This window comes from Eubalaena glacialis, chromosome 2 (assembly GCF_028564815.1).
Source record: "Eubalaena glacialis isolate mEubGla1 chromosome 2, mEubGla1.1.hap2.+ XY, whole genome shotgun sequence".
NCBI lineage: Eukaryota > Metazoa > Chordata > Mammalia > Artiodactyla > Balaenidae > Eubalaena > Eubalaena glacialis.
Genome location: NC_083717.1, coordinates 8,774,661 through 8,788,254, shown reverse-complemented (window position 1 = coordinate 8,788,254; position 13,594 = coordinate 8,774,661). Strand labels below are relative to the sequence as shown.

Genomic DNA, 13,594 nt, shown 5'->3' with positions numbered 1-13,594 from the left:
GGACAAGAGGCTTTTACACAGTGATGAGGGCACCCTGACAGTTCTGCAGAGGCCGGCAGAGGAGGGTGGGACATGGGACACGGTGCTCTGGGCTTCTTCTGCCTGCTCCTGGCTGCCCCACTCTTCTTCCACTTCTGTACATATTGGGGTCCCAGCCAGGAGTTCATTTGAACGAGCCTTTCCCGTGGTTAAGGGCACGGTTTTGGAGACAGACAGACCCTGGTTTGTATCCTGGTTCTGTCACTGAGTTACTTTGTGAAATCCTCAAATTCCTCATCTGTGAAGTGGAAATAATAATATCTTTTATGGGACAAATAATGGGATAACAAAGTTCTTAGCATGGGGACTCCCAGGGAGGTCCAGTAGTTAGGACTCGGTGCTTTCACTGCCACCGTGGCCCCGGGTTCAATCCCTGACCAGGGAACTAAGATCCCGCAAGCCGTGCGGTGTGGCCAAAAAAAACCAAAGAACAAAAAACAAAGTTCTTAGCATGGTACCTGACACACAGCAAACTCGATGAATGACACCTACTCTTGTTGGCTGCATTTCTAACCCGAAGAGAATTTCGAGACTCTGGGGACCCTGGTAGAGGCCGCTGTCATCAAGAAAGCCATTGAAAAGAGATTCAAAATATCAGAGATCTAGACCCAGCTCACTTGGCTTGGCTACTGCACCCTGAGCTTCATCTCCTGAAAGTTGTGTCACAGACTGAATATTAAAAAGAACAACGAGACCAGGGCCTGACACATAATTGGAGTGCAATAAATATCTAAATGAATAAATGGACCAGACACCTGAAAAATAGACATGTTTCATATTTATCTATTATAATAGTAAATCTAGAACAAAATCCAAATATAAAAAGAGATTTTATGAAATGTTTGTATTATAGTTATGAATAGTAAGTTCATTGTCTCATTAAAATACTTCCTAAAAGTGCCTTGCTGCCAGCTGAGGTCTCTCCGATGATCCTTGGGATTTGCCCGGCTCAACCAGGCGGAGGCAAAGGATCTTTGGACAGGAGACCTGGGTTTACTCCAGTTCTGCTGCTTATGAGCAAGTCACTCAACTCTGAGCTTCAGTTTCTTCCTCTGGGGAATGGGAATAACAACACCGCCCAGCCCACCGCACGGGTCCACTGTAAGAGTCATGGGATGACAGATGCGCCAGCGCTGGCCAAACTACAAAGTGCACCTGGCACTTAAAGTCCGATGACGGTGATGCTTGGCCCTCTGCCGAGACTCACATCACCCCTCCCACCTGGAACCTTCTCCAACTCCCCTCTGCCTACCCAAATCCTCCCCTAGTTCAAGATCTCCCCCTTCCAGAGCTTTCCACCCGACCCTGAATGTGATCCTTCCCTTCCAGCTCTGCTTTTGCGCATTGCCCTGAAGGTTCACATTTGTGATTTATCACGCCCACACGCTGTGCGTGCTATGGGGTGTTTCCAGCTCAGGTGGACCTGCGTGGGGTCCCAGCTATGGCGCTTGTCCCTTGGGAGACCTGTGGCAGCCCACCTGACACCTCTAAGTCTCATCTACAAAAACAGGGATGGTGATAACTCTCACAGATTTGCTCTGAGGAGTAAATGAGATCCTTCACGTCAAGTACTCGACTCGATGCTGGGCACAGAGCAAGCACTCAGACAACCGCAGCTGTTACGGCGGACTGAATTTTGCTCCTTCACTGTGTCCTGAATTTGTCCTATCACCCCAACTGGATTTTAATCCTTGAGAGAAGGGTCCCTGTCCTATCCACTTCTTTGGTTTCCCCTGACCCCACTGCCACTCTAGAAAAGTGCTGAGTTCGTCATATATTCTCAAAAAAACACCTGTTGAATTGATCAAAACGAATTAAGTTGTTTTTCTCCAAAATAGTGACCCAATCTTTATAGCGGCCCATCACAGCCAACCTGACAAAGCCAACGTCCACAGGGTAAAGTAACCTCTTCGGATCCTGTTATCAAGTTAAAAATGTGGGAGGAACGCCCAAAGCGCTCAGCCAAGCCATTCACACCATTGAGCTATCCTACCTCGCTGGATGTGCTGCATGAATCAACAGCCTGAAAATATGCCGAGGAAATTGATTTGAGGTGAGAACCTCTGCCAGATTCTGGAGCGTTCTCTTTCCCTGAGACATGAACTGTAATCTTATAGGCGCAGATAGTATCAAAGATGACACATATGTACGTTTGAACACAGAAGATCCCATACAGCATCCCGAGGGCCATGTTTGAGGAATGCGTTATAGGTGAAACAGTTCTGCTATTTTGCTAACAAACTCCCTTGGATGTCACAGACCTCACGCAGAATTCTGCGCCATGATGAGTAATATTATGGGTAGACTCAAGCCATTTACAAAAGAAACGTGATTTACATTTGTGAATAAGAACTATTACCTAAATAAAAGTCCACTTTATTACACTGTCAACAACAGAATTCTGATTCTCATATGCTATCAGTAACTATTCTCAATTACTCTAGAAATCAGGTTTGCGTCATCATTTGCGCGTCCACTTATTTTTTTTTTTTTTTCCCAAACTGACCTGAAGATCACAAAAGAGCAATGTTCTTTGGGAACCATGTCACACTTTTCCCAGAAGGAGCAGAAGACTGAGAAGAACGCAGGCATTTTCATGCTGGTCCGTCTTTTGTCTCTTGATGTCGAAGGCCTCCCTGACCAGCAACTGAGAAACTTATCCCAAGCCTGGCCTTTCACTGATGGTCTCTTATCTTCCTGGACTCGCGCTAGGAAAAACGAAGCCAGGCCTGCCCCGTGGAGAGTTTACCTTTTACCATCTTCCTGCTCTGCATCCTTCACTCTCTCGTACCCAGAATCCACCTACTGTATAGCGCCCTCACCATTTTCCAAGTAGGGAGCAGAAAGGGGGGAAAAGCCTGCTTTGTTGGAGATGAACGAAACCAAGGATGTGATGTTCTTTTTTATGACAAATGTACGTTTTTCTACTAATAGGCAAGTTCTTCCTTTCAAATGCTTAGATCGAGTGGTGCTTTGATATATAGAATTCCAACCGATCGAGTTTAGGGAACTGCAAATACAGGATTCTGAGTAAGTTGAAGGAACTGAAGAGAGTACAAGCCAGGAATGTCCTCCTGCTGGGTCTTAGCGTTTCGCTTGACTGTGAACGTTTTGGGTTCTAGACCTCTGAACAGTAAACAGGTGCCAAGAACAGTGCTGGCCTCAGTCATGCTCTCTGCCTGGATGGCAAGATTCACATGCCTTTGGTGCTCACTTGTGGAAGAAATGCCATTATTTCCCTCCCCTTTTACCTCTACTCATTATCTGTTTGACTTCTTGGTCCTTTGCAACCCACCCTTGCTCTTCCTCAAAGCAAAAGAGTGAGAACGCCCCGCTGCCTGGCGTCCTCGTTGTTTTAATTGACAGTACATTGGGTCTGAGCACGCATCCTGCTTCCTTAAGACCCATCAACTCTCCCCAGAGATACGGCCATTCTGGCCCTTGCTTTCAATGGCTCTTGCCAGGACCGTCTCCCGTGTTCTGTTTCCTCGTGTGCGGCACCCAGCTCTCACCCTGCCCCTGGGGCTCGAGGAGGTATTGGGGATGGGCAAGGCGAAGGCCAAGTGCCACGATGTACCCTCCACTCCAACCTCACGGGTACTTCATTCTTCGTGGCAAAATCCTAAATCGTTTAATTTTTGGCTCATAGTCTGCAAATAACAAACTGCACGGGCAAGGCCCCTCAGGTACAGTATGTGCACCAAAAACCACACTTGGAAAGAGGGGCATCATCTTGGGGGACCTACTCATCCATCACGCAGCTACTCTTGTCAGATGGCCTCCAAGATGCTGCTTTGCTCTGCTTGGCCCTGGGGTGAGCTGCGAAGGAGGGTGGGGAGAGCAAAGCCTGGCTCTTCTCTCTGACCACCGATGCTGGTGTGAAATGAACACAAAGCCAGACAGATGAGGAGTGGCTCCGTGATCGCTAGTGCTATCAAGAGGTGGTTCAGCGGACAATCACACTTTTCTTTTCCTTCCGCTTTTTGGCTGGAGAGTTAATTTAATTTTGTCATGGCAGGATTAGCAACCAGGCCACAGAGGTGAAGGGACATTATCATCAGACAGCATATTAATCCTCTATCCCACCCAAGGCAGAGGCAAAACCAAACAAATAGCAGCTTCTTGGAAATTGAATTTCTGTTACCCAGATGTCAAAGATGTAATACCCCAATTACACAAACTATTGCCAGTGAAGCATGCCAGTGAATATGCAATGTAAATGGGGTGAACGCAGAGCCACAAAACTGCACGGTCAGCATCTGGCTCTGGGTGTGAGTGATAATTAGCACTGTGTGTAGACACTAATAAACATTTATGTCTGAAATTACAACTTTTAGCAATGTTAATAAGGGATATATTGGCAATCTGTAAAATAAAAGGTCTTGAAAAGAATGTCATACATTAAGCAATGGCAGACATTTCCCATTGTGGCACAATCTTTTTTTTTTCCTTCTCTCTAATTGCAAATGGCCATGCTGTTTTGCTGAGAAATTAATTGATATAAGAACCTACCTAAAAAAGTGGGTTGTGTCTCTTTGGCCTCCCCATTAACATCGGTGCTGAATTCTGAGATCTTATAGACCTCATGGTGATAATCTGGGGTGAGAAGACAACGAAAAATTAGAATTCTAATGACCTACAAGATATGAATAAGCAAGAAAGGCTAGCATCTCATTATACATAGTAGGTATAAGCTATACTTTAATTTATAAATATAATTTTCGAGAACTCGGTTAATCACAGAATTTGTAGTCACTGGTCATCCCTACAACTTTGCTTACTCTGGAGAAGTACACAGACTTGAAATTATTACTTTGACTTTAGAAAACAGCTCTGCTTGATCACACAGTTTTCACAGGAAATTTGGCCCACAGATGCCAATTACATACGAGGCTTCTTTTCTTCCAAATGACAAGTATGTTTACAAGGAATAGAAAGAACCTTGCCCAATCATAGGCCAGGGGAAGATGCCAAATTTATCTCTACAACCCATTTTCATGAGTAGATGAATAGTATGCTTTAGAGTTACCTGGTACTCTCAGTTTACCCAGAAAAACCTCAACCTTTGAGCAGCTTACAGGCAAGCACATATGAAAAATACTGATTTGTTATTTCAAGTATAGTATAATTTGGATAAGAAAGTGAGTCTTGCATTCAGCTACTGCACTTTAATATGCAACCGTTTATGTTCTAAAAGTGCACCTGCAGAGCAGAGAGAAAAATCAGACCCATAATTTTTTTTAAAAAAAGGAAAAAAACAAACTTGCTATGTCAGTCAAACTTTAAGACACAGTATTTTACAAGCTTCTCTATAGAGGCTATTGTGCTTTGGCAGTTGTCTGTTTCTAAAAAGTAGGATCGCTTAGGTAAGAAACTAGACTAGGTCCCTTGTTAACAGCGATTCCCTTTTTGGGGCCTTAGACCTCCCAGGACAAGGTCTACAAAACTCCTCTCACTTTTACGATAAAGTAGTAGGTTCCCTGAGGTCATAAATAAGAAAGCAGCCTACATTCCAGAATGAATCAGATAGACCAACAGGCCAGTCAAATATGGAGGGACTTTTAAAGTACAAATGACTGAGCAATCAACACTGCTGGGAGAAAAAAATGTATGTAGAGACAAGGAAAAGCCAAATATTTTGAATACGTAAAACTACTTCAGGCTTTTTTCATTAAACAGTATCCAAGCTCAATCGGAGGAAACAGGAGTAGATCTCCAAAATGCCTATAATCAAAACATTTTCAGAGTAACCCAAAGCAGGCTTTACTGACTGCATCATAGTTAGCTCAGCTTAGCTGGAAATTGCAATTGCCCTCTAATTTTCATCAGCTTACATGGGACTTCTCCAGGTTGTTAACACGATCGCCTCGCTCTCTGCTCTGATGCCCATGCTAGATAAAACAACAGAGGACCAAAGTGGACAGGTTCTCTGGTTTGGTTGTGACTTGAAGCTGATTCAAAGGCGATACTTAAACAGGATCATTCTAAACTCAGTATTGGGACTTGTGACATGATGGGGAGAAAAAAGTCACCTGCCTCTAATTTAAGGTGACACGATGCATTTTGATAGACACATTTTTACGTCTGCCCTTAAGTTCTCAACGTTTTTCCAAGTCACATCAGGAAAAACAGAGACTCTTAACAAGTCACTGACCACAGGCAGGACTATTCAACTTTCCCCTCGCCTGATGAAATAAACCCAAGCCCAGAGACTGCGGTGTACACCTGTTAAATCGTCAAGGGTCGGCTGGATTTTTTTTTTTTTTTTTTTTAATGATACTTACCTGACGGATAAGTGATCAATTCGAAAACACCTTTCCAGGCCAAATAACGTACCCAGAAAAGATGCTGAATGTCAACAATTCTTATTTGGGCTTGGACACCTAACGAGCGTCTTTCTCCATCTTCCAAACGCCACCAGCACCTTTCTTCGTCCTCTTTGGGGGTTGAAAAACACACCGACCCCCAACCCACCACAAGCACTGGTCCGGGTTGGTGTCCGCACGGCCTGATGGAGAGGCGTCCTGCCCCACCCCGCCGCCGAGCCACAGGAGTGGAATACCAAAGAAGGCTCTCCGCGCCCCAAGTGTCATTGTTTGCTAATTTCCTGATGTGCCCTCCGACTTGTTTACGCGGAATCACATCCTGCCTCCCCCCGGCACAACTTTCCTCGCCGCCCGGCGTGGGCGGCCGCAGCCCCCCCTCGGGAGGGGGCCGGGGGGTCCCGGGAGCCCCGGCCCCCCGGGAGTTGGCTGCGCGGCCCGGGCGACGGGCAAGGGGCCGGGGGCTGTTTACGCGGCGCCAAGTCCTCGCTCCGCCGCCCGCACGCCCCCCGCCCGGCCCGGCCCGGCCCGCCGCTTACCTCGGCTCACCAGTTTGAAGCTCTGGGATTTCCTGCTCCGCTTCCTCTCCGAGAACTCCATGGTGCGGCGGGCGGGCGGGCGGGCAGGGCAGGGCAGGGGCTGCGGCCGGGAGCGGCCGGCCGGCCGGGCGGAGGGACGGAGGGAGCGGCGGCCGAGGCGGCGGCGGCGGCGGCGGCGGCGGCGGCGCTGGCTCTTGTCACCCGGCAGCGGGAGCGCGGGGACCTAGGTCCGTCTCTTGGATCCGCAGGGGGGAGGCACAGGCAAGGGAAAAACCACTCGAGCCCGCCGGGGGCTGCGGCCGGCGGGGCCCGGCGGGAGGCGCTCTCCCGGGAGAAGTTGCCCCCTCCTGGCCGCCGCTCAGCGCGCCCCCCGACCCCGGCTCATCCCCGGCTGCCGGGCGAGGCGCCGCCGGAGCCGAACTTTCCGTTGGGGAGCGCGTAGTTGGGGGCGGGGGGGCGGGCCGGGGCTGCCGGCGCTCTGGGCGCTCCCCGCGGGCCGGCCTGGGCGCAGCTCCGGACGCGGCGGCGGCGGCGGCGGCGGCGAGCGCGGCCCCGGGGACGCGGCGGGCGGGCCGAGGGCGGCGGCGGCGGCGGCGGGGTGCCAGCCGGGTCGGGGCGCTGACCGCCCCCGCGGGAGGAGGGGCGCCGGGAGGAGGCGGCGCCGCCGGGACCCCGGGGCCACCTGCTGGCGGAGCGCGGCCGCCGCCATCCCCGGGGACCCGGGCCGCCGCCACCCACCGGCCTGGCCTCGAGGAGGAGCCGGAGGCCGCGGCGCGGCGCTTTCGGCCCGGCCGGCCGGCCCTCCCGTCCCCCCAGGACCGAGGGCCCTGCCCGGCGCGGGGGTCCGCGCCGGCGCCGCGGGGGTCGGCGAGTCGGGGCGCGGCTGCCCGGGGGGCCCGCCTCCGGGCCCCGAGCTCGCCTGCGTCTCCTCGCCGCTCCCCGGGGCCGATCTCGTTCTCAACAGCCCTGGGTGTCGGGGACCCTCTTGGCCAGCCCACTCCTCGCCTTGAGATTCCGGGTGTGCGAGGGCCAGAGTCACTGGTTTCAGGCAAGTTTTAGGGGAAAAAAAAAAAAAATCAACCGAAACCCAAAAACTTACCCATCTGCGCTCTGCAAGGAAAAGAGATTTCAGAATTGACTGATGAGTATGGAAAAGAGTGAACTTCAGTTCTTTACCCCAATACGAGGAGGGTTGTAGGAAGATCGGGAGTTATGTTCAAGGAGAGAACTTGAAACGGGGGCTTTGGGGAGGGTAGAAGGGGTGAGCGGTGCGACGTCAGGGGGTGCCCGAGCACTCTGATGACTCTTAGGGAAGAAATGGCCAAGGCAGGTGCAGAGGGCTATGCCTTTTGATGTGACAACGCCAGAATAATTGGCGGAAACCGAAAGCTTATGTTAGTTTTATACAATATTCTTTTCTAGGGAGCTAAGAGCACACCATTGCTTTCTCACAACAACGTTATTGTGGGAATGGAAGAGAATTCTATACCACCTGGGACTGGCGGGACAGAAATGTGATCTGACGAGCTTAAAAGTACCGCCACCAAACTGATCATCTCTAGACCAGAACACAAAGAGATGGACAACCCATCCAGCACTGTGACAAGTTTAGGTGGCCTCAAAAGAGTAGAGAGGAATAAGGGGAGAGGGTATGTTGATAAGTGTGGTAACAGGTTCCACTGCGAGTCTCGCTCAAATGAGGAGACAGCAACCTGAGTAAACATATACACACCAGGAAATTAAATCAAGGAGCAAGGTAACCCAGCAACGCGTGGAAGCAGAGCCTGGTATGCCTTCTGAGGTCTTATGTTAGGTGGCCTGTATGTGGCAAGTGGGGAGGCTGGTTATACCTGGCTTGGAGGTGAGAAAGAGGACCGTTCACTGAGTTCGCTAAAGCAAACCCTTAAATAAGAGGTTCTTTACTTTTTTGGTCACTGTCTCCTTGGAGATTATGTTCAGAGCTCAGGGCCTTTTCCAAGAAAATATGTGCAGGACAAAATTTTGTATAGATTTTTTGGAGTTCTAAAAGGTGGCAGAAGGGATTAACGTGATAACAAGGGTTGATCAACTACCCTATTTGGTTCTCTCCCATTTTTTCCCCCTCTTTCTTTAAAACCAAGCACCTAAAGATGTTTTGAAGATTTCTAAAGAAACAAAGCATATGAGGCCGCTCCCTGGGCTGGGACACTTTCTTTCTTTTTTTGTAATGCCTTTAAAAATGTTATTCCAGGAATTCCCTGGTGGCACAGTGGTTAATAATCCACCTGCCAAGGCAGGGGACATGGGTTCGAGCCCTGGTCCGGGAAGATCCCACATGCCATGGAGCAACTAAGCCCGTGCGCCACAGCTACTGAGCCTGCGCTCTAGAGCCCGCGAGCCACAACTACTGAGCCCCACGCACTACAACTACTGAAGCCCGCGTGTCTAGAGCCCATGCTCCGCAACAAGAGAAGCCACCGCAATGAGAAGCCCGCGCACCGCAACGAGGAGTAGCCCCCTCTCGCTGCAACTAAAGAAAGCCCACGTGCAGCAACAAAGACCCAACACAGCCAAAGATAAACAAATAAAATAAATAAAAACAAACAAAAATGTTATTCCAGAAGCCACAAGGCTGAGCACTGTACTGATTGAGGAGCATTTAGGCTCGTTCATGCCTTGGAGCATACAATGAGATTTTTATTATGCTTAAGCTATGATAAAATCATTGAAGGTGACATACCAGGAAGCACATCCCTAGGGGGATATTAACAACTTAACATTTTCAGTTCAAGTGGGAATATGAATTCCATTTGCTTAAGAAAATAATTTTGATACAGTTAAGAAAAAAGGTTTCATTGTGATAATGTTTTAAAATAATGATCGTTCTCCTTGACCCTTTTTCTTGGCTCAACAAAAATGGTGTGTGAGCAAGTTGGTCTCCAGAGGCCATAGGTCAGGCCTGTTCTATTAACATGTAGAGAAAATCAACAAATATTTGTTTATTCTCCACCATGCCTTTATATAACAAAAAGGTATATATTCATAATTAGCATTAAGTAAAGATTAATTATGACATTTAATTAGAAAGAGATTGCTTCAAGTGGTAGGTAATAGTTGCTTGGGCTGCCATAACAAGATACAGTAGATGGGGTGGTTTCAAAAATTGAAATTTACTTTCTCATAGTTCTGAAGGCTAGAAGTCCCAGATCAAGGTCTGGCAGGGTCAGTTCCTAGTGAGGGCTCTCTTCCTGACATAGAGATGGCCGCCTTCTTGCAGTGACCTCACACGGTGGAGAGAAAGACAGCTCTGATCTCTTCCTTTCCTTATAAGAACATTAATCCCATCATCAGTGCCCCACCCTCATGACCTCATCTAAACCTAATTACCTCCCAAAGGCCCCACCTCTCAATACCATCACATTTGGGGGCTAGGGCTTCAACATAAGAGTTTGGGGACAAGGGACACAGTTCAGTTTGTAGCAGTATTGTTTTTGGTTAATTGAATATAGTTTTTGTGTTGGGGTGTTCTGGATAGTCCTGTAGGAGATGTACTAAGGTCACGTCTCTGTTTCAATAGTTCAAGTTTCCCCAAAGGTTTTAGAACCGCAGGTTTACATATTATTAAAGCTCAGGGAAAACTGGTCAAATATTCCATGACTTCAGGTAGGCCAAATATCTTATCATATGACCATTCTAAAACTCAGTTGATTATAAAGATTAAATGTAGGTTTTAATCTCTGACATAAGACAGGTAATTTGGCCAGAGAACATTTAAGCAATCTTAACCCTAATTTTTAAAACTCCATTTCTGAAAACTGTGTCCTGAGAGGAATAGCATTATGAAGATCTCCATCTTTATTTACAGCCCTGCTGTCCAATAACAATATAATGCAAGCCATAAATGGAATTTAAAGTTTTGTAGTAGCCACATTTTTAAAAAGTAAAAATAAACAGGTTAAATTTATTTAAATAATATATCTTATTTAACCCAGTATATTAGACATACTATCATTTTGACATGTAATCAATATAAAAATATCAATGAGATCGTTTACATTCTTTTTCTGTGTACACTGTCTTGAAAATGGTGTGTATTTTACACTTAGAGGACAAACCAATTCAGATTAGCCAAATTCAAGTATTTAATAGCTACATACGGCCAGTGCTACCACATTAGGTGGCTCAGATTTAGAGGAATTATATGATTTCAACCATGCTGTGTACATAGATATGACTACACCTGGTTATTGTGTAACCCTCAAAAAGAAGCAGATAAGCAGGATGGTATTAGGGCTTGAGGCTGTTTATAAATCTTTGATTGGAGTCTCTGGAATTGAAAATCCTGTAAGTAGATTCTGAATTCTTCAGGAAGATTTAATAAGTATTAACTTTTCATTTTATGATGATCGCCCTTCAGAAGGGTCATAGAAAGAATAAGAGGCGGCCCTCCTTGAGCCTCAGTTTATCAATTTGTTGCTGGCATAACTCAAGTTTCCACTTTCATTTACTTTATGGGTTTAGCGACTGTAACTTAAAAGACAGGAGGTAGTATCTGTAAGAGATTACTTAAGTGAAAATGAGATCTTGGAATGTGCCACCCAAAATGTTACCTTATATTTATATGAGGCTTCTCTTATAGGAACTCAAGAATACTTACACATTATCTCATGCTCTTAATTGCTATAGGAGGTTGGTAGATATTAATATTCCAATTTTGCAAATGAGGAAAATCAATTTTCATAAGACCATTTTTTAGTGAAACTCGAATGCCATACCGGTTTCCTGACTCTTAAATGTGATACGTTAACCTTACTACCTTTCTGCCATTTCTTTAAGATAAAAATTTAATGTTCTTTTTTATTAAGATCTAACTTATATACAGTAAAGAACATGCCTCTTGAGTGTACACCTCAATCAATTTCTTTTGCTTCCGTCTGCATCCGTATAACCACCCTCCCTCCAGGTTAAGATCTAGAACACTTCCAGCACACCAGTCAGCTCCCCTGTGGGATCTGCTCCCCTCCCAGCAGATAACCCTCACAGGGACGCCACAAGTCTAACCTCTACCACTATAGCTTGGTTTCACGTGTTCTTGAACTTGATAAAAATGGCATCAAACAGTGTGTACCATTTTGTGTCAGGCTTCTTTTGTTCAACATTCGGTCTGCGAGGTTCATTTCTGTTGTTGGGTACAGTAGGAGTTCACTCTTTTTCTTTGCTCTATATTAGTTCATTCTATAAACATACCACAAATTTTTATCCATTCTACTCTTGATGGATATTCTTGTACATTTCAGTTTGTATCTTTTGGTGGACATAAGCACACGTTATCTTGTGTATATGTTCATGAGTGGAATTTCTGAATTATAGTATATATATATATGTGTGTATACGTTTGGCTTTAGTAGGTACTGTAAGATAGTTTTCCTAAGTAGTTGTACCAATTTGCACTCTCACCAGCAGTGTATGAGAGTGCTAGCTGTCCCTTAACTTCACCAACACTTGGTATTATCAGGGTGTAGTGGTATACCATCGTCTCACTGGGGTTTTAACTTGCAGTGACATTAAGCACATTTTCATGTGCTTGTCGGTCATTTGGACATCCTCTTCTGTGATGGACCTGTTCAAGTCTCTTGGCCGTTTAAAACTTTTTGAGTTGTTGGTCTTTTTCATTAATTTGAAGGAGTTCTTTCTATATTCTGGATATAAATCCTTTGTAGAATATTTATATTACAAATGTCTTCTAATCTGTAGCTTGTATTTTCATTCTGAATGTTCTTAACATTCTGAAATTTAATGAAAGTGGGTTTACAGTTGACCCTTGAACAACTCGGGGGTTAGGGGCAGTGACCCTCGGCGCAGTCAGGAATCTGCATGTAACTTACAGTCCGCTTTCTGTATATGCGGTTCCTCTGTGTCTGTGGTTCCTCTACATCAGAGGTTCTGCAACCGAGGATTTAACCAACTGCGGGTCATGCAGCACTGTAACACTTACTACTGGAAAAAATCCAAGTACAGTATAAGTGGAGCCGTGCTGTTAAAATCAGTGTTGCTCAAGGACCAACCGTATAGATCTTTTTATATCACATTAAGAAATTATTTTCTAGGGAATTCCCCGGTGGTCCAGTGGTAAGGACTCCGTACTTTCACTGCTGAGGGTGTGGGTTTGATCCCAGGTTGGGGAACTAAGATCCTGCAAGCTGCAAGCCAAAAAAAGAAAAAAAGAAAAAAAGAAAAAGAAATTATTTTCTATATGCATGCTTTTCTTTTAAACTTGAATTTGTCAATATATTAGTTTCCTGAGGCTGCTGTAACAAATTACCACAAACTTGGTGGCTTAAAATTGTGGTAATTTGTTCTCTCACAGTTCTGGGGGCCAGAAGTCAGAAAGCCATCCCACTGGGCCAAAGTTCAGGTGGCAGCAGGGCTGTGCTCCCTCCAGAGGCTCTGGAGGGGAACTTTTCTTGGCCTCTTTCTGGGCCTTGCCTCCCTAGCTTCTGGAGGCTGCAGGCATTCCTTCACTTGTGGCCGCATCCCTGCGGTCTCTGCCTCTGTCTTCATGACACCTTCTCTGTGTGTGTGAAGTCTCACTCTACCTGTCTCTCTCTCTTTTTTTTAATAAATTTATTTATTATTTTATTTTATTTTTGGCTGCGTTGGGTCTTCATTGCTGCACGTGGGCTTTCTCTAGTTGTGGCGATCGGGGGGGCTACT

General features: G+C 46.4%; 1 protein-coding gene across 8 annotated transcripts in view; it reads right to left on the bottom strand.

Annotated features, from left to right (window-relative positions):
* Positions 1 to 6,993, bottom strand: part of BEND7 (BEN domain containing 7) — a 77,330-nt gene extending 70,337 nt beyond the window's left edge. For 5 of the 8 annotated variants that reach the window (XM_061178382.1, XM_061178373.1, XM_061178358.1 and 2 more), the window contains exons 1-2: positions 6,902 to 6,993; positions 4,552 to 4,635 (exon numbers count right to left, since the gene is read on the bottom strand). In XM_061178382.1, the coding sequence (XP_061034365.1) occupies positions 4,552 to 4,635; positions 6,902 to 6,962 (145 nt within the window). In that variant the 5' untranslated portion in view covers positions 6,963 to 6,993. Of the gene's footprint in view, positions 1 to 4,551; positions 4,636 to 6,323; positions 6,599 to 6,901 lie in introns of those variants that run through there. The other 3 variants (XM_061178403.1, XM_061178393.1, XM_061178387.1) reach the window with 3 other exon arrangements.
* Between the last annotated feature and the right edge of the window lie 6,601 nt (positions 6,994 to 13,594).